This window comes from Neophocaena asiaeorientalis, unplaced genomic scaffold (genome assembly GCF_003031525.2).
Source record: "Neophocaena asiaeorientalis asiaeorientalis breed wild unplaced genomic scaffold, Neophocaena_asiaeorientalis_V1.1 scaffold276, whole genome shotgun sequence".
Taxonomy (NCBI): Eukaryota; Metazoa; Chordata; class Mammalia; order Artiodactyla; family Phocoenidae; genus Neophocaena; species Neophocaena asiaeorientalis.
Window position 1 is genome coordinate 739,746 of NW_020173725.1, and position 10,647 is coordinate 750,392.

General features: G+C 37.9%; 1 protein-coding gene across 4 annotated transcripts in view; it reads right to left on the reverse strand.

Moving 5' to 3' along the window:
- Positions 1 to 10,647, reverse strand: part of PIK3CB (phosphatidylinositol-4,5-bisphosphate 3-kinase catalytic subunit beta) — a 180,484-nt gene that overhangs the window by 70,707 nt on the left and 99,130 nt on the right. For all 4 annotated transcript variants that reach the window (XM_024750733.1, XM_024750731.1, XM_024750732.1 and 1 more), the window contains 2 exons: positions 9,102 to 9,272; positions 8,072 to 8,149 (listed from right to left, as the gene is read on the reverse strand). In XM_024750733.1, coding sequence (XP_024606501.1) covers positions 8,072 to 8,149; positions 9,102 to 9,272 — 249 coding nt within the window. The remainder of the gene's footprint in view (positions 1 to 8,071; positions 8,150 to 9,101; positions 9,273 to 10,647) is intronic.

Here is a 10,647-nt window from a genome sequence, read left to right on the forward strand (position 1 = left end):
ACTTACTTGAAATTCTGGGGCTTTTGGTGTCCTCTGGGGGTCCTGGAACCAAACCCCTGCAGATACTGATGGACAACTGTATATGTTGGCTGAGACTTTCTATTTCTCCATTCCTTTTCATTGTTTGTGTTTTGCCCTTAGTTGTTAGAGCATTTTTATAATAACTACTTTAACAGCTTTGTGAATAATTCCAACATCTATGTCATCTCAGCACTGATGGCTGTTGATTCTCATGGTCCATACAACTTGAGATTTTCCTGGTTCTTTATATGCCAATTAATTTTGAAATATATCCTACACATTTTGACTATTATGTTATAAGACACTCGGTTTTGTTTATATTCTACAGAGAATGTTGATGTTTGTTTTAGGAGACAATGGTTAGGTTCAGGCTGCAAGTTCCAACAAACCTTCTGTGAGCTGTGGTTCCAATACCAGTTCAGTTTTCAAATCCTTTGCAGGGCTATCTGGATCTGTCCTGCATGTGCACCATACAGTGACTAGTCTGAGACTTGGGTGGTGGTTTAGGCCACAGTTCAGTTCTCATAGTATACAGGCAGTTATGACTCTGATCCATAGATGTACAGCTCAGGAATAAACCTAGAAGTTTCCTGAGCTCGTCCCACTCTGAAATCATCCAAGTATTTTTTGGTTGCCTGGGGCTCCCCTCTTCTTGTCACCTAGCCAGAAATCTGAGGCGTTATTCACCCACATTTCCTACAACTATGCCAAAAAGAGAAGGACAGAAAGGGAAAGGGGGGAGGCCAATCAGGACATGCCCAATTCTCTTAGGGCTGCAACTCCTCTAGTCAAAGAGGAAGGCTCAACTCTGCATTTTAGGCCTGTCCCCAATGCTGTTGCTTCTGCCACTGCCGCTCTGCTACTGCTGCCACAGGACTTCTTGGGGTACTAGGGCAAATAAGAACAGAGAAAAGAACAGAAAACCAAAAAAAGAGGGAAAAAATGGGGAGATCCCCACTCTCTCTGAGAGTTAGAAGAACCCATTCCAACTAGTGCTATAATTAGAGGGCTTTCTGAGTTCTATCTGCGCTAATACCATCTTCTAGATTTTGAGCAACACTGATGTAAGGCTTCTGCTGAATATTAAGATGCAGACCTGAAAAGGGAAATGCCACGAGGCGGGGAAAAGATCAACCAGGAAGCTGTATACTACAGAATTCTAAGCACTTTAACAGTGAAAGACATTCAAATGCCAGCCAGGCAGAGTAGTGAATCTTCACCGAAACACCTGGGATTTCATTACAGACTCCAGAGAATCGTGTGCCCAGTAAGATCTCTGGGATTGCCATTACAATGGATTTCACTACCGTGATTATGTTTTACTATATGACGTAGGTTACTTTAAGGAAGGGAGGGATTTCCCTGGCGGTCCAGCGGGTAAGACTGTGCTTCCACTGCAGGGAGCGCCAGTTTGATCCCAGGTCTGGGAACTAAGTTCCCACATGCTGAGCGCCATGGCCAAAACAAAATAAAACAAAGGAAGGGAGATTATCCTTCATGGGCCTGACCCACTGGTGAGCCCTTAAAAGGGATCAGGATCTTCTGGCAAGAGATTCAAAGCAAGGAAAGGATTTAATGCTTAAGAGAGCCACACAGCTAGGACCTGAAAGGTGCTTCTAGTAACTGAGAGCAATCCCTAGCCAAAAGCCATCAAGCAAAGAAAACCTCAGGCCTACAACTGCAAGGAACTGAATGTGGCCAATAACTTGAATCATGCTGGAAGCAGATTCTTCCCTAGAGCTTCGGGAAGGAATGTAGCCCAACTAACACCTGGATTTCAACCTTGTAAGACCATAAGCAGAAAACCCAGCCACACCATGCTCAGACTTCTGAACAACAGAAATATGAGCTAACAGATAGGTGCTGTTTTAAGCTGCTAGGTTTGTGGTAATTTGTTACACAGCAACATAAAACTAATTTGAGGGGTTATTATGAACTTAATGCCAAAAAATTTATCAACTTAAATTCTTCAAAAGACAAAAATTATCAAAGCTGACACAAAAGAAACAGAAAATATGACTATCTATATATCTACTAAAGAAATTAAATTTCTAATTAAAAACCTTCCCATAAAAAAACTCCAGGCTCAGGTGGCTTGGAGTAAATCCTACCAAATATTTAAGGAAGAAATAATACCAATCCTACATAAGCTTGTTCAGAAAATTGAGGAGGGTAAGGTTTCTCAACTCAATTTATAAGGTCAACATTTTCCTGATTCCAAAACCAGAGGAAGACATTACATAAAAAGAAAAGTGCAGACCAATATTCCCTGTGAACACAGACATAAAAATTCATAACATAATATTAATAAATCAAATCCAGCAATATATAAAAGGGCTACTACATCTTCAATGTGTAGTACGTATTTCAGAAATGCAAGGTTGGTCTTAACTTTTGAAAATCAATCAAATTAACTGACCAAAATATAAAAACTACACAATCACCTCAATAAATACAGAAAAAGCAGTGGACAAAGTGCAACTTTTTCTATCCCTTTCAGGATAAAATCTCTTGGCTAAGTAGAAACAGAAGAGAACTTCTTGAATAAAGGGCACGTACGAAAAACCTACAGGTAATATTATACTTAAAGTTGAAAGACTAAATGCTTTTAAGAACAAAACAAAAATGTCTACTGTGATGGTTAATTTCGTTTGCCCGTGTGACTGGGCCTTGGGGCATTCAGATATTCTGGTTGTTTCTGTGAGAGTGGTTTTTTTTTTCCCCTGATAAGATTGACATTTAAATGGTGGCCTGACAAAAGCAGATTACCCTCCTTAGAGTAGGTGGTGGTAATCCAATCAGTGGAAGAAATGAATAGAACAAAAACACTTGTCCTACTTAGAGTAAGAAAGAACTTTTGCCTATCTAACCTCAGCTCTTCCTGGGTCTTGAGCCTACTGAACTTCAACAGGAACTTCATGATACGTGCCTCCTGGTTATCAGGCCTTCAGACTCAGACTAAACTATCCGTTCTTCTGGATTTCCAGTTTGCCAACTATTTATGTGAGCCAATTCCTTAAATAAATCTGTGTGTGTGTGTGTGTGTGTGTGTGTGTGTGTGAACACAAACATGCGTGCACACACACACCCTATTATTCCCCCCCCCCTTTGGAGAATCCTGACTAATACCATCTACTCTCAGCAGTTCTATTCAACATCATACTGAAAGTCCTAGCCAGTACATTAAGAAAAGGAAAAAGTCTGGAAAGAAAGTTCCCTGCTCCGCATCTACCCCTCGCCTTCTATTTTCCCCCAGATTTCTCTTCAACTTTGTAAAGGAACTCCTAACCTGTGTAGCAATTAAAAAGAATGAGGTGTACCTACAAGAAAGTCATGCCATAATTGCATTAATTTACTTAAATTCAACTATGTAACCCCACTGGAAAGAGAAAAAAGTGGAGGAGGGGGAACTAGAGAATTAGCTGGAGTGGGGGGGAGGGTACTTTAAATTAAGCCGATTATTCCTATGAATATATGACCACAAACAATAGAATGAATCCAGCTTGAAATAGCTGATGGAAGTTGTTAAAACCTATGAAAATAAAATGTCACTCACAAATAATCTGTCAATGACAAAAATAAAGCATAATGCTCAAGAAAAATAAAGCATGTAGTGAATGCTTATTTGGTCCTCCTTCAGGAAGAAACTAAGTAACAACAAAAGGCTGTAGAGAAATAATAACTACAAAAGCATTAAATAAGTAATAAATACAATAACCTAAAAAATGAGAACAAGTAGGAAATCCCATTTTTAAAATGTAAATTATACATGTATACATACAAACTACTAAGCAAAATCATACATATATGTTAAAAAAAACACTCCATATGACTTGAGGGTATATTTGCCTATAAATGATTTCTGCCTTTAGAAATATAATACCCGAGGGAGGAACCAAGATGGCGGAGTAGGACGTGCTCTCACTCCCTCTTGTGAGAACACCAGAATCACAACTAGCTGCTGGACAATCATCGACAGGAAGACACTGGAACTCACCAAAAAAGATACCCCACATCCAAAGATAAAGGAGAAGCCACAATGAGACGGCAGGAGCGGTACAATCACAGTAAAATCAAATCCCATAACTGCTGGGTGGGTGACTCACAGACTGGAGAACACTTATACCACAGAAGTCCACCCACTGGAGTGAAGGTTCTGAGCCCCACGTCAGGCTTCCCAACCTGGGGGTCTAGCAACGGGAGGAGGAATTCCTAGAGAATCAGACTTTGAAGCCTAGTGGGAATTGACTGCAGGACTTTGACAGGAATGGGGGAAAGAGAAACTCCACTCTTGGAGGGCAGACACAAAGTACTGTGCCCATCAGGACCCAGGGGAAGGAGCAGTGACCCCAGGGAAGACTGAACCAGACCTACCTGCTAGTGTTGGAGGGTCTCCTGCAGAGGCAGGGGGTGGCTGTGGCTAACCGTGGGGACAAGGACACTGACAGAAGAAGTTCTGGGAAGTACTCCTTGGAGTGAACCCTCCCAGAGTCTGTCATTAGCCCCTCCAAAGAGGCCAGGTAGGCTCCAGTGTTGCGTTGCCACAGGCCAAACAACCAACAGGGAGAGAACCCAGCCCCACCCATCAAGAGTCAAGTGGATTAAAGTTTTACTGAGCTCTTCCCACCAGAGCAGCAGTCAGCTCTACCCACCACCAGTCCCTCTCATCAAGCCTCTTACATAGCCTCATCCACCAGAGGGCAGAGAGCAGAGCAGAAGCAAGAAGAACTACAATCCTGCAGCCTGTGGAACAAAAACCACATTCACAGAAAGATAGACAAGATGAAAAGGCAGAGGGCTATGTACCAGATGAAGGAACAAGATAAAACCCCAGAAAAACAACTAAATGAAGTGGAGATAGGCAACCTTCCAGAAAAAGAATTCAGAATAATGATAGTGACAATAATCCAGGACCTCGGAAAGAGAATGGAGACAAAGATGGAGAAGATGCAAGAAATGTTTAGCAAAGACCTAGAGAGAGAGAAAGGACCAGAGAATATATCTGAAGAGATTATAGCTGAAAACTTCCCTAACATGGGAAAGAAACAGCCACCCAAGTCCAGGAAGCACAGAGAGTTCCATACAGGATAAACCCAAGGAGAAACACACCGAGACACACAATAATCAAATTGGCAAAAATTAAAGACAAAAAAGCCAGAAGGGAGTGGTGTGATATACTTAAAGTGATGAAAAGGAAGAAACTACAACCAAGATTACTCTACCCCCGCAAGGATCTCATGCAGATTCGATGGAGAAATCAAAAGCTTTACAAACAAGCAAAAGCTGAGAATTCAGCACCACTAAACCAGCCCTACAACAAACGCTAAAGGAACTTCTCTAAGTGGGAAACACAAAAGAAGAAAAGTATCTACAAAAACAAGCCCAAAACGATCAAGAAAATGGTCATAGGAAAATACATATCGATAATTACCTTAAATGTGAATGGATTAAATGCTCCAACCAAAAGTCACAGGCTTGCTAAATGGATACAAAAACAAGACCCATATATATGCTGTCTACAAGAGACCCACTTCAGACCTAGGGACACATACAGACTGAAAGTGAGGGGATGGAAAAAGATATTCCATGCAAATGGAAATCAAAAGTAAGCTGGAGTAGCAATACTCATATCAGATAAAATAGACTTTAAAATAAAGAATGTTATAAGAGACAAGGAATGACACTACATAATGATCAAGGGATCAATCCAAGAAGAAGATATAACAATTATAAATATATATGCACCCAACATAGGAGCACCTCAATACATAAGGCAACTGCTAACAGGTATAAAAGAGGAAATCGACAGTAACACAATAATAGTGGGGGACTTTAACAGCTCACTTACACCAAATGGACAGATCATACAAAATGAAAATAAATAAGGAAACAGAAGCTTTAAATGACACAATAGACCAGAGATATTTAATTGATATTTATAGGACATTCCATCCAAAACGAGCAGATTATACTTTCTTCTCAAGTGCACAAGGAACACACTCCAGGATAGATTACATCTTGGATCACAAATCAAGCCTCAGTAAATTTAAGAAAACTGAAATCATATCAAGCATCTTTTCTGACCACAATGCTATGAGATACCCAGATGGCTTCACAGGTGAATTCAATCAAACATTTAGAAGAGAGCTAACACCCATCCTTCTAAAACTCTCCCAAAAAATTGCAGAGGAAGGAACACTCCCAAACTCATTCTATGAGGCCACCATCACCCTGATACCAAAACCACATCGAGATACTACAAAAAAAGAAAATTACAGACCAATATCACTGATGAATATAGACGCAAAAATCCTCAACAAAATACCAGTAAACAGAATCCAACAGCACAATTTCATCTTCAAGGAATTCATGGAAAAGACTGACAAGTACAGGTTTCTGGTAACTGACTATACTGCTGAACTGAATCAATAAGCATTTTCAGAACTCTAATGGAAAACTGATGAATTAATAAAAGTGCTAACAAAAGATCAAGATGAAAAAAAATTAATTACATCGGACTGAGTGAACTGATGAGGATGATTATAATTTTTGTGACTTTCTGTTTGAATAAAAAAAAAAAATCCCACAAGGACTCAGAGGCAAAAAATATACAAATCAATTTTCACTGCAAAGTAAAGGAGCTGTTACAGTGGAGGATTACTGGACTGAATGTCAATATTATGACATTGTATAAGTGTGTTTCGTGTTTGGTAATTGCAATCATTGTTGCTTTTGTGGTCATCCATTTACAATGCTTGGTGTCAGTTTATCTCTTGTAAAAATAGAATACAGTGTGTGTGCATGAAAAAAATAAAATAAAAAGTCAAAAAAAACCAAAAACCATAAAAAAAAAAAGAAATATAATTCCTGAGGAACTCTACTAAATATTTAATAATCCAGAGGACCATCCAAGATATAAAGTGAAGAAATCAAATTATAGAATAAATATATATAACATCATCCCTTTTCTTTAAGAAACCGACCAATCAACAAAATAAACACAACCATATGTTTATATATATTTGTATAAACCATATGTGTATATATATTTGTATAAACATGGAGGTCACTCAAAGCCTGTTGACCTTGAATCCCATATGATGGTAAAGAGATGGGGAGGAGAGATCAGCAACTTTTTTCTTAAATAATGTTTGGACTTTTTTTGCCTGTTGCAACAATCATGCTATACTTTTGCCACTGGAAAAAATTAATAAAGAAAATTTAAATTAAAGGGAAAAATTAAATTACCACTAAAATAGAAAACAAAGGCTAATTGGCCATAAGCATACTCATTAAGAATTAAAATCTAGCTAAGAATAAAAGTGAAAAAAATCCCTTATTTTAATGACAGCTACCCAAAGAATCTTTAATGTCCATTTATAAAAGCAAGCCACTGGTAATCTTTGGCAAGGTGCTCCTGAATATATCCTCATGCCAGCAAACATCTTAAACTAACTGAATCTCTTTCTTGGATCACAAAACTATTCATTTAATTTCCTGCCAAGCTAAATAGAGGAAAATGTATGCTTTACACTTTCAGACAAAATGCCTTGTTAAGTCTTAACTGTAGGGGTGGTGCAATAAATCCTCATGTGTTAACAAGTTGTGGTCTACAACAGTCATGTATTTTATTTCAGGAAAAAATATTACATTTTCTGTGTTTTCAGCAAGTTTAAATGGAAAAAAAAGGGGGGAGGGGGTAAGAGAGGCTATTGTGCAGCTCTAAGCAAAGCTGAGAAAGGAGAGTAAGCCTGAACAGAAACTTGTGACCTATAGGTTTGGCTTAAATTTCACTTGCTGAATTCCTGATCTAAACCCATTTCTTTTCCATAATGTACACTGGGAAAATGTCAATCTATCCAGTACATCTCAAACTATTCAAAGAATATTTTAAAACAAAAATTCTTAATTGTCCTATATACCATACTCTATCTCCTGTAGTTAACCAATATGGGTAAAATTCGTCTCCAATGTGACTTTCACTGAGCATATCAGTGACTTATTCAAATAATGGAGCTGAAGATAAATTCAAATCTTAACAAGTACTCACTTTTACAGTTTCTTCTGTGTTAAGTTTATTTCCCTTAACCAAGACAATTTGGAAAGGGTTGTTATTTTCCCAAACATGCTGTAAAAAAATGAAATAAACAGAGTATTTTAATCAAAGAAATGAATATTCTATGCTAGCAATGAAATCGCCTTATCAGTTCTCATTTCCATTGGTAAAAGAATGAAAATACACCTCTGAACTAACAACTGAAAATCACATATATTAAATTAACCATCACAACCACTAGCACTTAGTTCTCAAGGCAAAACAGGCAGCATTCCAGTATTGCTAAGAAATTCACTAAACACCATCAAAAAATAGTATTAAAAGTTTTGCATAAATTAAGAATTGACCAATAAATTAATATAAAGATAATAACTTAATCATCAAGTAATGGTTAAACATTCAATTTCTTAAGACTGAAGAACTATTTTAAAACTGTTGTGTTCTAATGAATACAAACTTAAGATTTGCTTTATACAAATATATTACATTCTAGAAAAAAATGATGGCTTTGTTACATTTAAAGTCTAAAAGTATTCAATAAGAAAGAAGAAAACAGACAAATTAGACCAAAACACTATTATAGGTAAACTGAAAGAAATGAGATATACCAGAAAATCAACTGTCTCTGCACATCTAACTTTTCTACTAGAATGCTCAACTTGCTCTTTGAAGTCCCATTTAGCTCTAATCTCAAAATATCTCAAATTTGAGGGCATCTTTCTTTAGCACCAAAAGATAAACGAAAACATAAATGGCCTGTTTACAATCATATGTAGCCTGAGTAAGGAAAAAGAAGGGTAGCTAAAAAGATAATTACTAATAAATGGTGATGGATCTTTGGCAAATATGCATTAATATTCTGTGGAATATTAATATTAATTCATATTAATATTCTGTAGAAAATATGCATTTTCCACAGAAGGAAAACTGAGCAAAGAATATACGTGTGAGGCTTAAGCATACAACCTAACCAAAAAAATCGCGTGCCTTCTGGGGTTACCAAAGGTTCACACGTGAAACTTACAGAAATAATTCGAGTTTTCTTTGGTGGTAAAGGAAGAGGAAGGTTAGATGAATTTCGATTTATGGCAGCCTCTATGGCAATCATTTCCTGTTCATACAGCTTCTTGATCTTGCAACATTCCACAAGTATAAAATGGGGCAAGGTCCTATTCATTACACAGTTCCGGATATACTACAGTGGCAAGAAAGAATAAGGTAAGGATTTTCAAGCAAAACTTAAATCAACAGAAGAATAAAATTAAGCTGAACAACACTAGAACAAATTCACTGTGAAAGAGTATCTTAAATAACAACTCAATGTCAAGAATATGAGAAATAAAAATCACAACATAAAATTGCTAAAATTAATTGAACATCTACATACCTGAGAACTGAACTAGATACTTCTTATATGTTAGAGCTAATCTTCATAACTCTCAAAGACAGATTTTCCCCTTTTAATAGACTAAAGAACTGAAAATCAGAAAGCTAAATTACACAGCTAGTATCTTTAACACCTGGATTTAAATCCATTTGTCTGACTTCTTTTCTGTTTGCTAAACTTTGGAGAAATATGTGCCACAGTACAGATGTTTTATTTTCTCTTCTCTGCACTTAAGACCTGACAGTATCACCAACTGGCACACCTTTCCAGGGGCAGGACTTGATCGTCATAGACTGCGATGCCACACTGCCACCTCTGACCAGTAAGTCAGGAAAGGTGAATATGTAGTACACATGTAGCCATTTTTTATAACTCCTGAGGTGGCCACATTTCCATGGATCCCTGAGGCAGACCTGGTACCTTTTCAGCACAGGCCTCCAGGCACCCATTACTGCCTTTCATTCAAAAACTTACTGGCCATTTGAGCTTGATGCTCTGTTTCATTTCCATGAAACCAGGATGATTCTCCAGAGGCATATAAAAAGAGGGGTGGTTATTCACATTACCAAAGATTCCTAACATAATGAATAGAAATCCAATGTACTCCTCACTATAATAAATTTCCTATACAGATATAAAGTGTGACTCAGTATATTGTATTCAATTCAGAACCACTGAAAATACACTTCTGGGAAAAAAAAAATTCCAGAATGGCCTATAAGTGGGAGTTAACATGATACTATGATAAATAAATTCATTCAAAAACTTTTCACTATGAAAGATGTATCATTTCATTTCCTTCAGGTTCCTTCACCTTCATTGTATATTTTCTTTCTCACATGACCTTGTACAAAAAACACACGTCTTTAGTTTTCTTTGTAATAAAAAATTCCAGTTTGAGCAAAACAATGTACTTTCCTCCTATTAAGGTTTAAAAAAAAAGTGTTCAATTAAAGAAGCAGGAGCCTACTTAAAAGATGGTAGAGGGTTTCCCTGGTGGCACAGTGGTTGAGAGTCCGCCTGCCGATGCAGGGGACGCGGGTTCGTGCCCCGGTCCGGGAGGACCCCACATGCCGCGGTGCAGCTGGGCCCGTGGGCCATGGCCGCTGAGCCTGCGCGTCTGGAGCCTGTGCTCCGCAACGGGAGTGGCCACAACAGTGAGAGGCCCGCGTACCGCAAAAAA